This window comes from Bombina bombina, chromosome 4, assembly GCF_027579735.1.
Source record: "Bombina bombina isolate aBomBom1 chromosome 4, aBomBom1.pri, whole genome shotgun sequence".
In the NCBI taxonomy this organism is placed as follows: domain Eukaryota; kingdom Metazoa; phylum Chordata; class Amphibia; order Anura; family Bombinatoridae; genus Bombina; species Bombina bombina.
In genome coordinates this window covers 1,001,842,229-1,001,865,023 of record NC_069502.1, presented here as the reverse complement: position 1 = coordinate 1,001,865,023, position 22,795 = coordinate 1,001,842,229, and the positions used below count along the sequence as shown (strand labels likewise).

Genomic DNA, 22,795 nt, shown 5'->3' with positions numbered 1-22,795 from the left:
ACAATGTTTCACATACACACACACACACACATATACACACATAGACATACATACATATACACACACAGACATACATACATATACACACACAGACATACATACATACACACACACAGACATATACACACACACACAGACATATACACACACACACACAGACATATACACACACACACACAGACATACATATACACACACAGACATACATATACACACACAGACATACATATACACACACAGACATACATATACACAGACATACATATACACACACACACAGGCATACATATACACACACACACAGGCATACATATACACACACACACAGGCATACATATACACACACACACAGGCATACATATACACACACACACAGGCATACATATACACACACACACAGGCATACATATACACACACACACAGGCATACATATACACACACACACAGGCATACATATACACACACACACACACAGGCATACATATACACACACACACAGGCATACATATACACACACACACAGGCATACATATACACACACACACAGACATACATATACACACACACACAGACATACATATACACACACACACAGACATACATATACACACACACACAGACATACATATACACACACACACAGACATACATACATACACACACACACACCCACACATTAACACACAAACAAATAGACACATACATATCTACACACACATACATAGTTAAACACACACACACATATCTATGATGGGTGTCAAAAGGTTCTTTAGCCAATTATTCCCTGTGGAGCTATTTTTTAGGAAATGTGCTGTGGTTTAGCAGTGAGGGGAGAGGGCAGAATAGTATGTTACTCTCTAAGGTCAAATTACATTTTTTTTTATGAGGGGGGATAGGGGGCTGTGTGCAGAGATCTGGATTGTGCAAGTCCCTCAAGGTATTTTGTAAGATTTAGGGAAAGGGCACAAACTTCACATGAATATGAAAATAGCAAGTAAATTAATTAATAATTTTGCATCTTATTCTACAAACTTTGTGTGCAACATCAAGACCTCTGAAGAGAATGGGTTAAAACTGTTAACTAATGACTGCACTAGCAACAACCGTTTAAATCATTTTAACGGTGCAGTCAGCTATCTGCATTCAAATCTATCCTAACATCATTTACAGCCCATAAACATTAGGAACTCCCCACAGCAAGTAAGAGGGAAATGTTTAACTAAACACTCTGCTGGTGTTACCCTCCTGATTCCAGCAAGGACTGCAACTGTCAGAGGTCTTTCCCGGGCTCACAGTTCTGATAGAGAGCGAGGCAGATCAGGCCGTTACAGATCAATGAGCATGCTGGCTGCTCAAACATGCTACTTAACTTACTTAAGTTAGATTTAATTGCCGAGGTGCTGGAATGGAATCAGGAGGGTTAACTCACTGACAGAGGTCGTTCCCAGGCTCACAGTTCTCTGTAGGAGCGTGAGGCAGCTCAGGCAGGCAGGCACAGATCCATGCACACGCTGCTCAAACATACTACTTTCTTTATTTACAATTTATTTGCCGAAGTCCCACCTGAGGAATGCTTTACTCAGCAAGCATCACTACATGACCGGTCGGTGTCACAGGAGCACAACAGTTTGTCACCTACCTGCATGGTGATCAGCCCCAGCTCCTCAGTCACTCAGTGACAAGTTTCTTCATATCAGCAGCCGCTTCCGGGACCTCAGTGCACCTTATCCTGGGCTGGATAGAGATCAATTCAGGCACAGACAGCCGTGTGTGCGGCCCCCGCCCCATAGTCACACCGGGACAAAAGGCGGGACTCACCAATAAAAATTATTGTCCACCCAACTCACGCTGGCTCCCAGAATTCCTTAATCCCATCATGCTGTATCCTGGCAGGAATTTACACGAGCCTGCGTCACTGCTGGGTGCCTGGGTCTGGGTCAGTCAGTGTGCCGGGAGGTATTGGTTGGACTGTGGGGGCGTGCCTTGCGCTGCGTGCACTATTACCCAATTTGCATTAGAAGTTAATGCAAATTGGCTGAGTCTCATCCAAAAAAAATAAGAGACATAAAAATAAAAAATCCAGGCTGCTCTAAATTGCGCCCCACTGCTGAGGCACCCTAAGGCGATTGCCTTAGTTGCCTTATACCAAACGCCGGCCCTGTGCTTAATCATAGACTAATCAGGTAGATTACTAGTCCCCTTACATAGGACAAAAAGTATACACCTGTTATCAATAAGCAGCAAATGTAAACACACATAAAAACTAAAAATCAGCACAAAAATATTTACATATCCTTCCCCTCTATGATACGCAGTGCAAAAGGAAGCCAAGTAGCAGTCCTGGAATGATTCAAATCACTTGTGACAACCAATATTACCACTATTTTAAATGTGATCCATTTACAGATCAACTATTCTCATCTTTATAATAACATTGATTCTATACAAAATGGCAAATGTGCCATTCCAAGTTCAAACCTAAGGGTGATCTAAGTCCTTAATTTAAATATCCAATATAACTCTTTTTTTTGTTTAAGATTTTATATTTTTTGCCTCCTCTTAATGAAACTTTTGCTATGTCAATTGCTTTAATGGAAAAATGCACTATATGGGTAAAATGCAATTTTTTTTGAATGCCTTGCCACCGTGGAGTCAACATTATAATTTTTCACATCATTAAAATGCTCACGTGCACGAACATGTAAAGGTCTGGTTGTTTTACCAACATATTGACAGTGGAAAAATTTGTATTCCAATAAGTAAACCACAAATGTAGTCTTACAATGTGCATAGAAATATATTTTGTATACCTGTTGATCAACTAAATTCTTTAGCTATATCGATCATGTCACAAGTGAGGCAGTTTCTACCCCCGCACCTATAATTGCCTTTTGTTTTTAGCCACATGCTATTCTCTGTTCTTGTTATTTTTACCATGCTAGGTCATAGCTTAGTGGCCAAAGTTAAAGGTTTCTTGGATACAAAATGTATACACTCTTTAAGGACATTGTCAGCTGCCAAAATTGATACATTTCTCCTCAGAATTTTGACTATGTCAGGAAATTGTTTATTATATTAAGTGGTAAACAGAATGTCTCCCTGTTCTATCCCCTTATTTTTCTTTGGAATGTTCAAATCATACGTTTTCAAAGCTATTTCATTTCTTGTTTTCTGTAATTCAGTCACATTGTACCCCCCAGCTTCTAGTCTAACACACAGATCACTTGATTGCTGACTATATACTTTATCATCCTTAGTGTTTCCTCTAGGTCTGATAAGTTGTCCTCTTGGGATATCCCATATTAGGTGGCGCGGATGACAGGACTTGCCATGTTAAATCGTGTTGCCAGCACTTTGCTTTCTGAATGTCCTGTTAGTGATGTAACCTGTCTCCACATCACCTTCTACAGTAATTTCAAGAAAATCAATTTTCAGTTTATTGAAGTTCCCTAGAAACCTTAAATTCATATTGTTGTTGTTGTTAATAAACCTTAGAAACTCAGTTTCATTCATTGGGGCATCCACAATAAAAATGAGATCATCAATAAACCTTTTAAATAAAATAATATATTCCACAAAAAGATTATTATCATTAAAGTTATACTGCAATTCCCAAAACCTCACATAGAGGTTCGCAAAAGATGGGGGCATATTTTGCCCCCATCACTGTACCACAACACTGTAAGTAATATATATCATCAAAAATAAAATAGAAATGTGAGTTAGCAAAAATTCTAGGACTGCACAAATATACAACTTAATATCCATGTTGTAACGTGAATTTGTCAAGAAAATATTGTACTGCTGAAATACCCTCTGTATGGAGGTGTACAAGGAAGCTATGTCCACTACTATCCAGTTTAACCCATTTTGCCATTTAATATCTTCTAAACACCCAATAAGTTGAGAATACCTCAAATATGTGTAAAGATTCTTTACCAAAGGTTGTAGGATCCCATCAGTCCACTCTGAGTATGGCTCTAATAATGAGCCAATGCCCGAAACTATCTGCATACTTGGTGGATTGACAGGATCCTTATGTACCTTTTGGCAAATAGTGGATCAGGGAGCTCCGGTATCAGATTATGCCCATCTTCCTCATTGAACACCCCCATACCTATACCATCAATCCACAAGACTGATAAGTTCTCTCCTGAAAGTTTGTGTGAGGTTGGCCACAAGTTTTTTTTTATACACAGTATGGTCACTTAACTGGCATTGAGCTTCCGCAAAATAATCAGTTTTATTGAGGACAACAATATTTCCTCCTTTGTCCGAATTACGCATACCAATATTATCATTCTTTTGCAGAAGATCCAACGCCAGTTTTTTAGACTTCGTTAAATTGTTGTAATTACTATTTACTTGTGTTTTTAATTACATAACATCATTTTCTACACTCTTTTGGAACATATTCAATGCTGGACCTCTCAATTGGATTGGGGAAAAAGCAGAACCTGTTCTACATGGACCCTTTGGTCTCATATCCATATCAATCATGTCAGTGCTATCAGTAAGCTCCACCAATGTGTTTAATGCACAAGCGTCAGTGAATGAAATGTCATTGGTTTTATCTATAATGTCCTTATTATCTTCCACATTAGATACCCTGGCATCACCATGTAGAGAGAAATACCTCCTGAGCGTGATTTTTCTAACAAACCTGTTAATGTCCAACAAGGTATTAAAAGTGCAAAAATTTATTTTTGGGGCAAAACTCAACTCTTTACTTAACAAAGCCATCTGACTCGCACTCAGAGGGTATTTGGACAAATTAATGACATTTAAATTTAAAGTCCCATTGCTTAGTGAGCATTCTTCCTTCTTGATTTTGGGTCATCTGGTTCTTCTAAAGGGATCTTGTTATCTTTTCTTGGGGCCTTTGGCCGAACTACTTGTTCTTCATTTTCAGTCTCATCGGTAGAAGTCACCTGCAGAGAATGGGAGGAAAGGGAAGAAATAGAAAAAGAGAGAGGAGTGGATGGTCCTGAAGTCAATGACATCTGTGATTCTTGGTCACTATCAGCTTCAGTTGAAGTAAACATCACTCTCCTATTCTGTTTCTTTTTTTTTTAGAATAGGCTTGGGAATTGCATCTTCCTGTTGGTCAGGGAGTTTTTCTTCACTCTTATTCTTGTTAAATTTCCCTTTCTTGTTACTTTTTATTATTATTATTATTTTAAGGAATAAAACCTTCACTTTTACCAGCAGAGAAAACTTTCCTAAATAGCTCCCTTCTGGCCTCTGCATCATAGAAGGTACTGGATAACACTGTGTTATCCATCTCCATGTCTGTCATAAATGTGTTTCACACTCTGTGTTTAAATACCTGCCTGTATTCTGACTGAACAACAACAAAATATCTCCCCTAAGTATAGGAGGTGAAGTTTTGGTGTCTGAATAAGATTTGCTTCAGTCAAGAGTTTATTATTTTGAAAGCCAAAGTAGGTTTGCTCTAATCTTCTGTAAAGCGTTTAGCTGTACTCCACGTCAGTCTCTTCAGTAGGGCAGTGGTAGCTTTCAAGCAGTTAGGAACTTGTGAGGGGTGGCCTCACTGCGATTTCTTAACAGGTTGCTGCCCTTATGTAGAAAGCCAGAGTAGGTTTACTCTGTCCTTTCTTATTTTCACAGGTCTCTGTGAGGAGTGGCTTCCTCTCATGCTGGGTGAGCTGTCCTCCTTCCGGACAGCCAGAGGTGCCGGTAAGTGCCATTTTGTTATTTGTTAAACGCTGGCGCTAAACAGAGGAGCTGCACTGAGCGGTTTAATTCCTGTGATACAAGCAGTATTGCTTATGGCAGGGAGCAGGCACTGTGAGTGACAGCTAGACTAAGGGTTAATACTTCATAAATAATAGTAAACCCTGATTATTTTTATTATGGGTCATGTAGAGGTTACTCAGGGGTTAATTATACCCATTGTTAATTCATTCTTCCTCATACATGATATTTCATTGTGCAATTATTATTTTTTTTAATGGTCTGAATTTTAGGAGTGTTTTCTGTTACATTAGAAGACTCAAAGGAATCCTGTCTTATGTTGGTCCTGCACAGGGAACTAAGGTCCTGCACTGGGAACTAATTTTTTTTTAGCTAATCTTTAGGATATGTTATCTCTCATGATTCATTTAAACGCACAGATTTATTTGCTAAGTACCTCTGTACTATATGGTTAGCCAGACATATTGCATGTCAAGATAGGTAGTTGCTCTATGAGCCTGTTGTCTCCCAGGATGATGCTGTTCAGACAATGCCACAGCTTTCTCCTCAAAAGTCCCAAGCCTTAATGGTGTCACATACAGTGCCCTGCGGTTCCTATCAATCTCCTGGAGGAGTTTATTTGCATGCAGAAATTGCTACCCAGGTATTTTCAGTGATATCTGCGGCATTATCTGCTTTTCCTATTTTAAGAGGGAAGACGCAAAAGGAACGTAAGAGATTCAGATAGTAAGGTTTCTGTCCTATCTGTTGCCACTCAGGTTATCATTCCTCATTAGTCTGATGAGGGAATACGTCTGTAGCCTCTGAGGGTGAAATCTTAGATTCGGACAGTATAATTCCTTCATCTGATACTGAAGTGGTAACCTTCAGATGTATGCTTGAACACCTCATGTATTGTTAAAGGAGGTTTTGGAAACTTGGACGACACTGATATTCCTGTCGTTGTCAACTCTTGGAAGTTTTGCAAACTTCATCATCTCTATGTTCTTCCTTCCTATGTGGAAGTGTCTTTAGACGTGCTTTTGAAATTTTTCACAGGACTAGGAGAAGCTAGGGATACCTGTCTTCCGTCTTTTAATGTTTTTTTCCTGTCTCTGATTCTATTAAATGCACGGTGCCTTTAGTAGTAGGGACTTTTTCTACTATGGCTCAGAGAATTTTGATCCCTATGGAGGATAGCTGCTCCTTTTATGGATCCATGGACAAGAAGCTGGACGCTTATTGATTATCTAGGTTTTCTATGGAAAACTGCAGTTTTTTATTGCCACTGTGTCAAATGCGGCATCTTTTTGGTGCGATGCCTTGTCTAAATAGACTGGGAGCCAAGATGTCTGGCTTCGGTGTGTTAGCCTGCGGGGCGTTGTGGCTAAAATCTTGGTCAGCTGATGTTTCCTCCAAGTCCAATATTCTGGCGCTTCCTTACAAGAGTGAGACCTTGTTTGGATATGGTCTGGCAGAAAAATACTTCTGATATTACGGGTGGAAAAGGGTCTTTTCTACCATAAGACAAGAAATTAGACCTTAAGGACGTCAGAGTAATTTTCGTTCCTTTTGTAACTTCAAAGGACAGTCTTCCTCTTTCTCTCCCAAGCAGGAGCAGTCCAGGTTTTCTTGGAAACCCAATCGGTCTTGGAGCAAGGGTAGCATTCAGAAAAACCCGCAGCTGAGTTTAAATCAGCATGAAGGGTTTGCCCCTGATCCAGGGATCAGACCAAGTGGGAGGGACTTGCTCTGTTTTATCAAGCTTGGATGCAAGTTGTCCCAGATCCTTTGGCTGTAGAATTTATAACTTCCTCCCAGGGGCAGATTCCACCTCTGTTTATCTGCAGACCAGATAAAGAGAGAGGCATTCTTGAAATGTGTACAGGATATTTACTCCCTGTGAGTGGTTGTTCCAGTTCTTGTAAGGGAACATGGTCTAGGTTCTATTCCAATCTGTTGTGGTTCCCAAATAAGAGGGACTTTTCCGTCCTTGTTTAGACCTAAAGTGTCTCAAGTTTCTCAGAGTAGCATCCTTCAAAATGGAGTCCATTTGCTCCATGCTTCCCTTGGTGCAAGAGGGTCAGCATGACGACCATAGACCTGAAGCATGCATATATTCGTGTTTCCATCTCTAGGGATCATCAAGTTCATGAGATTTGCCTTTCTAGACAAACTCTTTCAGTGTACGGCTCGTCTGTTTGGCCTTGCCTCGGTTATCAGAATCTTCTCTAAGTTCTGGGGGCTCCCTTGGCAGTGTTCAAGTCTCGAGGAATAGCAGTGGGGACCTACCTGGACATCATATTGGTTCAGGCGCCATATTTTCAACAAGCAATCTCTCATTCAGAGATATTGTTGTAGTATTTCCATAAAAATTAGCTGTTATTAGTGAAAAAGACAAGTGGACTCCCGGGAATTTCTTTCTTCAGTCTCTTTCACATTCCCACGGATGGAAAGTGAATCTGGAAAAGCGTTCCCTTGTTCCAGCTACAAGAGTAGTTTTCTTGGGGACCATAATAGTCTCCCTATCTAGGGAAATATTTCTGACAGAGGTCAGAAAATCTATTTTTTTTCCATTTGCCTCTTTCTGCAGCCTACTGTTAGGTATCAGTGACTTATTGTATCGGGGTAATTGGTCTCATGGTTGCTTGCATGGACATCATTCCCTTTGTTCGATTCCATTTGAGAGCTCTGCAGTTTTGCATGATCAGTCTATGGAACGGGGATCATGCGGATTTGTCTCAAAGGATAGATCTAGATCAGTCGACTAGAGACCCTCTCATGTGGTGGCTTTCTCAGGGGCATCTGTCTCAGGGCATATGCTTCCGGAGAACTATCTTTATAGTGACCACGGATGCCAGCCTGTTGGGCTGGGGAGCAGTCTGAGACAATGCTCTGATGGATTGGCCTCAGTTGTCCTTAGCCCGGTTTATCAGCCTCCAGTCGGACAAAATCTCCTCATTGGCTTACATCAACCACCAGGGAGGAACTCGGACTTCCTTAGTGGAAGCTCAGATTTGCTGTCTGTCTGCCATCCACATTCCAGGAGTGGACAGCTGGGAAGCAGGCTTCCTGAGCAGACAGACATTTCATCCCGGGGAGTGGGCTCTCCATCCGGAGGTGTTCTCCTGGTTAACCCTCAAATGGGGGGTGCCATAGTTGGACCTGATGGCGTCTCGGCAGAACGCCAAGTTTCCAAGGTATGGTTCAAAGTCAAAAGATCTGCAGGATGCTCTGATAGATCTGGTTTGCAAACCTAGTGAAGATGTCATCTCTTCCACCTTGGAGGTTGTCTCTGAGGAAGAACATAACTCAGGGTCTAATCCTTCATCCAAATCTTGTTTCTCTGAAGCTGACTGCTTCGAGATTGAACAATTAGTTTTGTCTAAGTATGGTTTTTTTCTATGGCGGTCATTGAGACCATGATTCAGACTCGCAAGCCTGTTACTAGAAAGATTTGCCATAAGATATGGCGTAAATATCTTTATTTGTATGAATCCAAGGGCTACTCTTGGAGTAAGGTCAGGAATCCTAGAATTTTGTCTTTTCTCCAGGAAGGTCTGGAGAAGGGTTTGTCAGCAAGTACTCTGAAGGGTCAGATTTCTGCCTTGCCTATTTTGTTACATAGCGTCTGGCGGTTTTGCCAGACGTACAATATTTTTGTTAGGCACTGATCAGAATCAGGCCTATGTTTAAGTCGGTTTCTCCTCCTTGGAGCCTTAACCTTGTTCTTAAAGTTTTGCAGGAGGCTCCGTTTGAGCATATGCATTCCATAGATATTAAGTTATTATCTTGGAAGGTTTTGTTTCTTGTTGCTATTTCTTCTGCTCGGAGAGTCTCGAAGCTCTCAGCTTTGCAGTATGATTCTCCTTGTCTTATTTTTCATGCTGATAAGGTGGTTCTTCGTACTAAATTTAGGTTTTCTTCCTAAAGTTTTTTCGGATAGAAATATTAATCAGGAAATTGTTCCTTCTCTATTTCCTAATCCTTCTCATAAGGATTTTCGCCAGTCTTCTGCCCTGTTGGTTTGTTTCTCTGGGAAACATAGAAGTCAGAAAGCTACAGCTACTTCTCTTTCTTTCTGGTTGAGAAGTATTATTCGTTTGGGTTATGAGACTGCTGGACAGCAGCCTCCAGAGAAAATTACAGTTCATTCCACTAGGGCTGTTTCTTCTTCTTGGGCTTTTAAAAATGAAGCTTCTGTGGAACAGATTTGCAAGGCTGCAACTTGGTCTTCTCTGCATAATTTTTCCAAATCTTGTCCTTCCCTAATCTGTATCCTCTGGCTTGGGTATTGATTCCCAACAGTAATTGATGATTCCGTAGACTCGCCATATCTAAACAAAAATTATGCTTAACTGATAAATTTATTTCCAGATATGGTGAGTCCACGACCTGCCCTTTTTTTTAAGACGGCTATTTTTAACCTTAACCTCAGGCACCTCTACACCTTGTGTTATTCCCTTTTCTCCATTTTCCTTTGGTCGAATGACTGGGAATTGTGGGAAGGGAAGTTACATTTAACAGCTTTGCTGGGGTGCTCTTTGCCTCCTCCTGCTGGCAAAGAGTGGTATTCCCAACAGTAATTGATGATTCAGTGGACTCACCGTATCCGGAAAGAAAGAAATTTATCAGCTAAGCATAAATTTTGTTTTTGCTTGGTTCCATCTGTGAGCGCTGCAACTTTGTATACTCCATCAATGGAACTGAGATTATTCGGATTTATCACAAAGGATAAATCTGGACTCTCTTACAAGAGACTCTTTCTCGTGGTGGGTGTCAAAGGAACGTCTGTCTCGGGGCACTTGTTTACTAAGACCTTTCTGTGAAATTGTGACTACGGACGCCAGATGTCAGGCTGGGGTGCTTTTTGGGGTCCTCTAAAGGCTCAGGGCCTTTGGTCTCGGTAAGAGTCCTCTCTTCCCATAAACATATTGGAGTTGAGAGCTATCTTCAATGCCCTATCAGTGTGGCCTCAACTGTCGTTGGTCCGGTTTATCAGATTCCAATCGGACAACATCACCTCAGTGGCTTACATCAACCACGAGGGAGGGACTCAGAGTTCCTTAGCCATGAAGGAGGTGACTTGCATTCTGCAATGGGCGGAAGTCCACGATTGTCTTCTATCTGCCATCCACATTCCAGGAGTGGAGAACTGGGAAGCAGATTTTCTGAGCAGACAGACCTTTCATCCCTGGGATTGGGCTCTCCACCCGGAAGTGTTCTCTCAGATATCCCTCAAGTGGGGGGTTTCAGAGTTGGACCTGATGACATCCAGCTAAAACGACAAGGTTCCAAAGTACGGTTCAAGGTCAAGGGATCATCAGGCCGTTCTGATAGATGCTCTAACGGTTCCTTGGAGGTTTTCTCTGGCTTATCTCTTTCTTCTGTTTGCTTTCCTTCTACGAGTCATTGCTAGTATCAAACAGGAGAGACCATCAGTGATTCTAATAGCTCCTGCATGGCCTCGCAGGATCTGGTTCGTGGGTCTGGTAAGGATGTTATCTCTACCTCCTTGGTTACCTCAGAGTAAAAACATTCTACTTTAGGGTCCTTTCCTCCATCCAAACCTAGATTCTCTGAAACTAACTGCTTGGAGATTGAACACCTAATTCTGTCTAGGTGTGGTTTTTTAAAGCGGTCATTTAAACTATGATTCAGACTCGAAAACCGGTTACTCGCAAGATTTACCATAAGATATGGTGTAAATATCTTTATTGGTGTGAATCTAAGGGGTTCTCCTGGAGCAGGGTGAGGATTCCCTGGATTTTGTCTTTTCTTCAGGATGGCCTGGATAAGGGTTTATCGGTCAGTACTCTAAAGGATCCGATTTCTGCCTATGTTTAAACCTGTTGCTCCCCGTGGAGCCTTAATTTAGTTCTTAAAGTTTTACAGCAGGCTCCGTTTGAGCGGATGCACGTTGTTGATATTAAACTGTTATCCTGGAAGGTTTTATTTCTTGTTGCCATTTCTTCTGCTCGCAGAGTGTCTGAGCTGTCAGCTCTGCAGTGTGATTCCCTGTACCTTATTTTTCATGCTGATAAGGCAGTCATTCATACTAAATTGGGGTTTCTCCCTAAAGTGTTCTCGGATCGAAACATTAATCAGGAAATTGTTGTTCCTTCTTTATGTCCTAATCCTTCTTTTTAAAAGGAACGTATTTTGCATAACTTGGATGTTGTGCAGGCTCTGAAATTCTACTTGAAAGCTACTAAAGATTTTCGGCAATCTTCTGCCCTGTTTGTTGTTTTCTCTGGAAAACGTAAGGGTCAGAAGGCCACTTCTACTTCTCTGTCTCTTTGGTTGAGACGTTTGATTCGTTTGGCTTATGAGACTGCTGGACAGCAGCCTCCAGAGAGAATTACAGCTCATTTCACTAGGGCTGTCTCCTCTTCCTGGGCTTTCAAAAATTAAGCTTCTGTGGATAAGATTTGCAAGGCGGCAACATGGTCCTCTCTACATACTTTTTCCATATTCTACAAATTTGATACTTTTGCCTCGGCCGAGGCTCCTTTTGGGAGAAAGGTTCTTCAATCGGTGGTGCCTTCTGTTTAGGTCCTCCTGCCTTTTTTCTCCCTCCCTGTTAATTCTGTGTCCTCTAGCTTGGGTATTGGTTCCCACTAGTAATTGGAATGATGTCGTGGACTCTCCATGTCATAGGAAATAAAACAAAATTTATGCTTACCTGATAAATTTATTTATTTCCGGACATGGAGAGTCCACAACCCCACCCTCCTTTTTTTTTTTTTTTTTTAATTATAATTCTGCAGTTTTTTGAGTAAACCTCAGGCACCTTATCACCCTTTGTGTTCTTTTTTCATTTCCTTCCGCCGAATGACTAGGGATTATGGGTTAGACAGTTACACTTAACAGCTTTGCTTTGGGGTCCTCTTTGCCTCCTCCTGCTGGCAAGGAGTTGAATATCTCACTAGTAATTGGAATGATGTTGGGACTCAACATGTATGTATATATGTGTGTTTTTTAGAGGTATAAAAGTGCTCTGTGTTGCAGCATTTTACTTGTTCACTGTTGCCTGGAAAGGGGTATAACACATAGTCAGAACCAGAGGAATGATGCATATGAGCCTTCCTAAAGGAATGCTTTTCAACAAAGGATACCAAGAGAATTAATCAAATTTGATGTTAGAAAATAATTGAAAAGTCTTTTAAAATTGCATGCACTATATAACCCATGAACGTTTTTTCACTTTGACTTTTATGTCCATTTAAATTAATAGTGAATGTCATAATAGAAGATACTGCTTACCAAAAAGATATTTATAATAGCACTGAAGAGACATGCAAATCTAATGGTATGTCAGCAAATTATTGTTATGTTGGTGACATTCATGCCAGTGCCACAACATTAAAGGGATACTAAACCAAAAAAATTATTCCATCTTCACCCTGGACAGCACTTGTTTATTGGTGGGTGCATTTAGCCACCAATTGACAAGCACAACCCAGGTTGTGAACTAAAAATGGGCCGGCTTCTATACTTACATTCTTGCTTTTCAAATAAAGAAAGCAACAGAATGAAGGAAAATTAATAATAAGAGTAAATTAGAAAGTTGCTTAAAATTGCATGCTCTATCTGAATCATGAAAGAAAAAATTTGGGTTCAGTATCCCTTTAACTAGAAGAATGGAATACATTTTGCAGTGACGTATTTAATTGCATTATCAAGACATATTCTGATTTAACATGAAAGGTTGATAGAATGCAGGGATTTAATAGGTGTCCTGTAAAGGCAAATTCATATTATAAATTCACTGGATATAATATTGCTTCTTTTATGAAAAGTAATATCAAAATATAGAACATCTAAACCAGAAAAATCTGCTTTTGTTTAACATCCTTTTTTAGATATTGTTTATATATATATACAGTGTATGTATGTATATGTATATATAGATATAGATATATATATATATATAGATATATATATATATATATATATATATATATATATATATATATATATATATATATATATATATATATATATATATATATATATATATATATATATATATAGCTATATATATAGATAGATATATATAGAGAGAGAGAGAGAAATCTTCCCCATGCCTGTTACTAATTATTTTGACTTTCTGAGACTGCTGTGTTGAGCAACAAATAAAATGTATACATTACATGTACTTTTTTTTTAAGCATTGAAGGTTTTGAACTCTGAGAATCAAATAGTTTCTTTCAAATCTTATCTTCTAGATACAATGGTTCTCTGCCAAATGGAGACAGAGGAAGAAGGAAAAGCAGGTTTGCTTTATTGAAAAGACTGAAAGCAAATGGGGTGAAGCCAAGTACTGTTCATATTGCCTGTACCCCACAGGCAGCAAAGGTACAGCTATGTTTTCTCCTTTATCGCTCTAGTTTTGAAATTAAAATTAGAAGATTGTGATTCTTCTAAAAGCTACGTTTCACTCACATTCATCATTCTAGCATGTGAAGCAGAAGATGATTCATTACTGTTGGGTTAATATCAGGCCACTACTCAGAAAAGGAAGAAACATTGCTTAACAGGAAATATTTTCTCCTTCCTCCTACATCCAACTCTCTCCTTTTATTTTTTGGAAGTTTCTTGTCTTTGAACCTTACTCTTTTTCTGTTATTTTTCTCTGTTGGATGGATTTACTGTTTCTCAAATACAAAGCTCTGGCTGCTCTATTTTCCATGCATGTCATCTACTGTGATCCAACTGTGCCTCCTCAGATGGATCATATTGACTTCTCTTTTCCATACAGATGTACTGCAAGGGACATTCCAGGTACAGCTCATTCCTGTAAACCCCTCCCCATATCTTTGTGTCAGTCTGTGGAATGAAGATCGTACTGTTGATGCACTGTATTTGAGCTCCCCCCTTCTCTAAAGAATTGGACAACTGTCACACACATCACAAGCTCCTGCCTCTGATTGTGTCAGTCTGTGGAATGAAGATCGTACTGTTGATGCACTGTATTTGAGCTCCCCCCTTTTCTAAAGCATTGGACAACTGTCACACACATCACAAGCTCATCCCTCAGGTTGTGTCAGTCTGTGGAATGAAGATCATACTCTCAATGCACTGTATTTGATCTCCCCCCTTCTCTAAGGATTGGACAACTGTCACACACATCACAAGCTCATCCCTCTGGGGTTTACCTTGATGTGGCAATAATTACAAGGGTCAGAATTTTGCTACATATCCTTCACATGCATTTAGGAAGCAGAAATACGGATTGTTCACCTTCCTAGACTTGTTTGTCTTTTAATTCCTCCAGAGCGGTTTTCACTCTGCTGCAGATCAGATTAAGGATCTCAATTTCCAGCACAGACAATATTCCTGTTTGGTCACACAACAGACTTGTATATGCTACCCTTGGTTGTGCACTCATTATGCCACATCTGTGCAAAACATTCAGCCATAGGAAATTTGTATTAACATCAATGCACTCTGTGTCCTATGTACGGCTCCAGGCTTCCATGCTGCAGCCTCACATGGCTCCCATTTCTCTTGTTAGGTGTATCCAGTCCACGGATCATCCATTACTTGTGGGATATTCTCCTTCCCAACAGGAAGTTGCAAGAGGATCACCCATAGCAGAGCTGCTATATAGCTCCTCCCCTAACTGCCACACCCAGTCATTCTCTTGCAAGCTCTCAACATAGCTGGAGGTAGTTAGAGGAAAGTGGTAAAATATAGTTAGTTTTTTCTTCAATCAAAAGTTTATTGTTTTTAAATGGTACCGGAGTGTACTATTTTATCTCAGGCAGCATTTAGAAGAAGAATCTGCCTGCGTTTTTCTATGATCTTAGCAGAAGTAACTAAGATCCACTGCCGTTCTCACATATGTCTGAGGAGTGAGGTAACTTCAGAGGGAGAATAGCGTGCAGGGTATCCTGCAATAAGGTATGTGCAGTTAAGTTTTTCTAGGGATGGAATTTGCTAGAAAATGCTGCTGATACCGGATTAATGTAAGTTAAAGCCTAAATACAGTGATTTAATAGCGACTAGTATCAGGCTTGCTATCAGAGGTATATACTCTGATTAATGTGCAATATAAAACATTTGCTGGCATGTTTAATCGTTTTTATATATGCTTTGGTGATAAAACTTATTGGGGCCTAGTTTTTTCCACATGGCTGGCTTTATTTTTGCCTAGAAACAGTTTCCTGAGGCTTTCCACTGTTATAGTATAAAAGTTACAGTTGGTGCAGTTAAAATTACAAACTGTGACATTCAGCTTCCCTCAGCAGTCCCCTGCATGCTATAGGACATCTCTGAAGGGCTCAAAAGGCTTCAAAAGTAGGAGCTGTGGCAGTTGTTATGACTGTTTAAAAAACATATTTTTCGTTTTGTTAATCTGTTTTTTGTATTAAGGGGTTAATCATCCATTTGCAAGTGGGTGCAATGCTCTGCTAACCTGTTACATACACTGTAAAAATTTCGTTCGTTTAACTGCCTTTTTTCACTGTTATTTCAAATTTTGGCAAAATTTGTTTCTCTTAAAGGCACAGTAACGTTTTTTTTATATTGCTTGTTAACTTGATTTAAAGTGTTTTCCAAGCTTGCTAGTCTCATTGCTAGTCTGTATAAACATGTCTGACATAGAGGAAACTCCTTGTTCATTATGTTTAAAAGCCATGGTGGAACCCCATAGGAGAATGTGTACTAAATGTATTGATTTCACTTTAAACAATAAAGATCAGCTGTTATCTTTAAAAGAATTATCACCAGAGGATTCTGACGAGGGGGAAGTTATGCCGACTAACTCTCCCCACGTGTCAGACCCTTTGACTCACGCTCAAGGGACTCACGCTAAAATGGCGCCAAGTACATCAAAGACGCCCATAGCGATTACTTTGCAGGACATGGCGGCAATCATGGATAATACCCTGTCAGCGGTATTAGCCAGACTGCCTGAATTCAGAGGAAAGCGCAATAGCTCTGGGGTTAGACGTAATACAGAGCGCGCAGATGTTTTAAGGCCCATGTCTGATACTGCGTCACAATATGCAGAAGCTGAGGAAGAGATTCAGTCTGTCGGTGACGTCTCTGACTCGGGGAAACCTGATTCAGATATGTCTACTTTTAAATTTAAGCTTGAGAAACTCCGGGTGTTGCTTGGAGAGGTTTTAGCTGCTCTGAATGACTGTGACACAATTGCAGTGCCAGAGAAATTGTGTAGACTGGATAAATACTATGCAGTGCCAGTGTGTACTGACGTTTTTCCAATACCTAAAAGGTTTACAGAAATTATTACTAAGGAGTGGGACAGACCCGGTGTGCCCCCCCCCCCCTCCTATTTTTAGAAAAATGTTTCCAATACACGCCACCACACAGGACTTATGGCAGACGGTCCCTAAGGTGGAGGGAGCAGTTTCTACTTTAGCAAAGCGTACCACTATCCCTGTCGAGGACAGTTGTGCTTTTTCAGATCCAATGGATAAAAAATTAGGTTACCTTAAGAAAATGTTTATTCAACAAGGTTTTATCCTGCAGCCCCTTGCATGCATTGCTCCTGTCACTGCTGCTGCAGCGTTCTGGTTTGAGTCTCTGGAAGAGGCCTTTTAGACAGCTATTCCATTGACTGAAATACTTGACAAGCTTAGAACACTTAAGCTAGCTAATTCTTTTGTTTCTGATGCCATTGTTCATTTGACTAAACTAACGGCTAAGAATTCTGGATTCGCCATCCAGGCGCGTAGGGCACTATGGCTTAAATCTTGGTCAGCTGACGTGACTTCAAAGTCTAAATTACTTAACATTCCCTTCAAGGGGCAGACTCTATTCGGGCCTGGTTTGAAGGAAATTATTGCTGACATTACTGGAGGTAAGGGTCATACCCTTCCTCTGGACAGGGCCAAATCAAGGGCCAAACAGTCTAATTACGTACCTTTCGAAACTTCAAGGCAGGTGCAGCATCAACTTCCTCTGCTACAAAACAAGAAGGAACTTTTGCGCAATCCAAGCCGGCCTGAAAATCTAACCAGGCCTGGAGCAAAGGCAAGCAGGCCAGAAAGCCTGCTGCTGCCTCTAAGACAGCATGAAGGAACGGCCCCCTATCCGGCAACGGATCTAGTAGGGGGCAGACTTTCTCTCTTCGCCCAGGCGTGGGCAAGAGATGTTCAGGATCCCTGGGCGTTGGAGATCATATCTCAGGGATATCTTCTGGACTTCAAAGCTTCCCCCCCACATGGGAGATTTCACCTTTCGAGATTATCTGTAAACCAGATAAAGAAAGAGGCATTCTTACGCTGTGTGCAAGACCTCCTAATAATGGGAGTGATCCATCCAGTTCCACAGATGGAACAAGGACAGGGATTTTATTGAAATCTGTTTGGGGTTCCCAAAAAAGAGGGAACCTTCAGACCAATTTTGGATCTAAAGATCTTAAACAAATTCCTCAGAGTTCCATAGTTCAAAATGGAAACTATTCGGACAATCCTACCTATGATCCAGGAGGGTCAGTACATGACCACAGTGGATTTGAAGGATGCTTACCTTCACATACCTATTCACAAAGATCATCATCGGTTCCTAAGGTTTGCCTTTCTAGACAGGCATTACCAGTTTGTGGCTCTTCCCTTTGGGTTAGCTACAGCCCCAAGAATTTTTACAAAGGTTCTGGGGTCTCTTCTGGCGGTCCTAAGACCACGGGGCATAGCAGTGGCCCCTTATCTAGACGACATCCTGATACAGGCGTCAAACTTCCAAATTGCCAAATCTCATACGGACATAGTGTTGGCATTTCTGAGGTCGCATGGGTGGAAAGTGAACGAGGGAAAGAGTTCTCTATCACACCTCACAAGGGTTTCCTTCCTAGGAACTCTAATAGATTCTGTAGAAATGAAAATTTACCTGTCGGAGTCCAGGTTATCAAAGCTTCTAAATTCCTGCCATGTTCATTCCGCGCCCTTCGGTGGCTCAGTGCATGGAAGTGATCGGCTTAATGGTAGCGCCGATGGACATAGTGCCATTTGCGCGCCTACATCTCAGACCGCTGCAATTATGCGTGCTCAGTCAGTGGAATGGGGATTACACAGATTTGTCCCCTCTGCTAAATCTGGATCAAGAGACCAGAGATTCTCTTCTCTGGTGGCTATCTCGGGTCCATCTGTCCAAAGGTATGACCTTTCGCAGGCCAGATTGGACAATTGTAACAACAGATGCCAGCCTTCTAGGTTGGGGTGCAGTCTGGAATTCCCTGAAGGCTCAGGGATCGTGGACTGTGGAGGAGAAACTCCTCCCAATAAATATTCTGGAGTTAAGAGCAATATTCATTGCTCTTCTAGCTTGGCCTCAGTTAGCAACCCTGAGGTTCATCAGATTTCAGTTGGACAACATCTCAAGGGGGGACCAGGAGCTCCCTAGCGATGTTAGAAGTCTCCAAGATAATTCGCTGGGCAGAGACTCACTCTTGCCATCTATCAGCGATCCATATCCCAGGTGTAGAGAACTGGGAGGCGGATTTTCTAAGGCGTCAGACTTTTCATCCGGGGGAGTGGGAACTCCATCCGGAGGTGTTTGCTCAATTGGTTCATCGTTGGGGCACACCAGAATTGGATCTCATGGCGTCTCGCCAGAACGCCAAGCTTCCTTGTTACAGATCCAGGTCCAGGGACCCAGAAGCGACGCTGATAGATGCTCTAGCAGCACCGTGGTTCTTCAACCTGGCTTATGTGTTGCCACTGTTTCCTCTGCTCCCTCGACTGATTGCCAAAATCAAACAGGAGAGAGCATCGGTGATCTTGATCGCGCCTGCGTGGCCACGCAGGACCTGGTATGCAGACCTGGTGGACATGTCATCCTTTCCACCTTGGCCTCTGCCTCTGAGACAAGACCTTATACTACAAGGTCCTTTCAATCATCCAAATCTAATTTCTCTGAGACTGACTGCCTGAGATTGAACGCTTGATTTTATCAAGGCGTGGCTTCTCCGAGTCAGTAATTGATACCTTAATACAGGCACGAAAGCCTGTAACCAGGAAAATCTACCATAAGATATGGCGCAAATATCTTCATTAGTGTGAATCCAAGAATTACTCATGGAGTAAGGTTAGGATTCCTAGGATATTGTCCTTTCTCCAAGAGGGTTTGGATAAAGGATTATCAGCTAGTTCTTTAAAGGGACAGATTTCTGCTCTGTCTATCCTTTTGCACAAGCGTCTGGCAGAGGTTCCAGACGTCCAGGCATTTTGTCAGGCTTTGGTTAGAATTAAGCCTGTGTTTAAACCGGTTGCTCCTCCATGGAGCTTAAACTTGGTTCTTAAGGTTCTTCAAGGAGTTCCGTTTGAACCCCTTCATTCCATTGATATCAAACTTTTATCTTGGAAAGTTCTGTTTTTGATGGCTATTTCCTCGGCTCGTAGAGTCTCTGAGTTATCAGCTTTACAATGTGATTCTCCTTATCTGATTTTCCATACAGATAAAGTAGTTCTGCGTACAAAACCTGGGCTTTTACCTAAGGTAGTTTCCAACAAGAATATCAATCAAGAGATTGTTGTTCCATCATTGTGTCCTAATCCTTCTTCAAAGAAGGAACGTCTTTTACATAATTTGGACGTAGTCCGTGCTTTAAAGTTTTACTTACAAGCGACTAAAGATTTTCGTCAAACATCTTCCCTGTTTGTTGTTTACTCTGGACAAAGGAGAGGTCAAAAGGCTTCGGCAACCTGTCTTTCTTTTTGGCTTCGGAGCGTAATACGCTTAGCCTATGAGACTGCTGGACAGCAGCCCCCTGAAAGGATTGCAGCTCATTCTACTAGAGCTGTGGCTTCCACCTGGGCCTTTAAAAATGAGGCTTCTGTTGAACAGATTTGCAAAGCGGCGACTTGGTCTTCGCTTCATACCTTTTCAAAATGTTATAAATTTTATTCTTTTGCTTCTTCGGAGGCTATTTTGGGAGAAAGGTTCTACAGGCAGTGGTCCCTTCCATTTAAGTACCTGCCTTGTCCCTCCCTTCATCCGTGTACTTTAGCTTTGGTATTGGTATCCCACAAGTAATGGATGATCCGTGGACTGGATACACCTAACAAGAGAAAACATAATTTATGCTTACCTGATAAATTTATTTCTCTTGTGGTGTATCCAGTCCACGGCCCGCCCTGTCCTTTTAAGGCAGGTCTAAATTTTAAACTTCAGTCACCACTGCACCCTATGGTTTCTCCTTTCTCAGCTAGTTTCGGTCGAATGACTGGATGTGGCAGTTAGGGGAGGAGCTATGTAGCAGCTCTGCTGTGGGTGATCCTCTTGCAACTTCCTGTTGGGAAGGAGAATATCCCACAAGTAATGGATGATCCGTGGACTGGATACACCACAAGAGAAATAAATTTATCAGGTAAGCATAAATTATGTTTTTTCTCTTAGTCTTAATGCTTTAATGTTTATAAATCTTTATTTACTCAAATCCATGTCCCCCCCCCACCCCCCATATTCACAAGGAATTCTGTGAATTTATTACAGCTGTCCTTAGAGTACACTGAGCTTCCCAAACGCTGCATCACTGAAATACCTTTTAGATCAATGCACATAAAGAAATAACCTTTCTTGGTTGTGTCGTTATCTGTTAAAAAAGAAGAGCTGCAAACCTAGGAAAATATCCAACGTTTCTCTTCACCTTATCTGGATATATATTATGCAGTCATGGGTTTAATAACCCAGTTGTCTTTTATTGCAACCTGCACTACGGGTAACAATAGGAATCCTTGCAAGATCTAGTGGACCATAAGATTGAATCCACCTTTTAGCAAACTTCTCAAGTGGTCAGTGCTTCCTTTTGTCCCTAGGATAATATGTCTCTTATTCAGTCATTCAGTCTTTTAATATGTTATGCTTTATACTTGTCAATGAGCATCTGAGTTTTTCCCCACCTCCAGCAAGGTGAGCATTTTGGTTGAAGACCTTACCAGCTATCTGTGTTTCTAATGTCAGCTGATAGCCATCTTGTTTGATGGAATCCAGTTGTTTGACTTGAACCTACACCTTGTCAGACAGAAGTCCACTGAGGGAAAGAGATCCCTTTCTCATGCAGGTACCTAGAGCAATCCTGTTTACTGCCAGACAGTTATACTCTAGCTTATTATTTAAACTGCTTTAGTATGAATGTTTTAATAATAAATCATTTGTACTTCATATTATCTCACATTCAATGTGAGAGAGGTTTTTTTATTATTATTCATCATTTAATCTTTCTTAACATTCCAAGAATCATTACATGGAGATCTATTCTTGTAGGTGTGTGCCACCCCCTTATCTCCTTGGTAAATGGTAGGAGGAATTTATTACTGCCCCAGTTAACTAATTTGATAGAAGTATATGCCCTTCATTAAGTGGTGGATTGGTATTAACCTACTAGCAGGGATGTATCTACTGCTACATGTGCTATCATTCACAATGTGAAGAAATGGATTTCACGTTATGTATAAAACCCTGTTTTTAGTAAAATGGTGATTTGATTACAAAGAATTATCACGAGAATGAGAATACCTTATTATATCCACAACAAGTAAAATCTGAATGCAGATGTTATATTCCTGTGTTTTGCTGTCCAACGGAGATGCTGAACCAATAGGGAAATCTCATTAAAGCAACATGAGGATTGCTAGTATAATTCAATAACAAAAATCTTTAAGGGCAATGCTTACATTCTTATTCAGCCTAAAAGCTGGTAAATGTCTAGGTGAAAATTCTAAATATATACTCATTACATTATCAGACTGTAGTTGCTGCATAAATAGGTTTTGCAATTTATTTTTTTACTAAAATTATAAATATAAATATTAAGAAAATAGTCAAACTGATTTAATTTACAAGCACGCAATCAATATAGCACCACAATATAAGAAAATATAATAGTATTTTATATCTGAATTACAAAGACTTGTTGCTTTTATAAATGTAAACAGATCATGCAGTCCCCATATTGTGTTATTAAAGGGAAAGTCTTCTCCAGAATTTTTACTCTTTAAAAAGATAGATAATCCCTTTTATTACCTATTTCCTAGTTTTGCATAACTAACACGGTTATATTAAAGGGACATGAAACACATTTTTTTTCTTTCATGATTTAGAAAGAACATGTAATGTTAAACGACT

The 22,795-nt window shown here is 40.6% G+C and overlaps 1 protein-coding gene across 2 annotated transcripts in view; it reads left to right on the top strand.

The window, feature by feature from the left end:
* Window positions 1-22,795, top strand: part of PELI1 (pellino E3 ubiquitin protein ligase 1) — a 92,310-nt gene that overhangs the window by 25,571 nt on the left and 43,944 nt on the right. Inside the window, exon 2 of one of the 2 annotated variants that reach the window (XM_053712075.1) lies at window positions 13,930-14,059. In XM_053712075.1, coding sequence (XP_053568050.1) covers window positions 13,930-14,059 — 130 coding nt within the window. Of the gene's footprint in view, window positions 1-13,929; window positions 14,060-21,545; window positions 21,732-22,795 lie in introns of those variants that run through there. The other variant, XM_053712077.1, reaches the window with a different exon arrangement.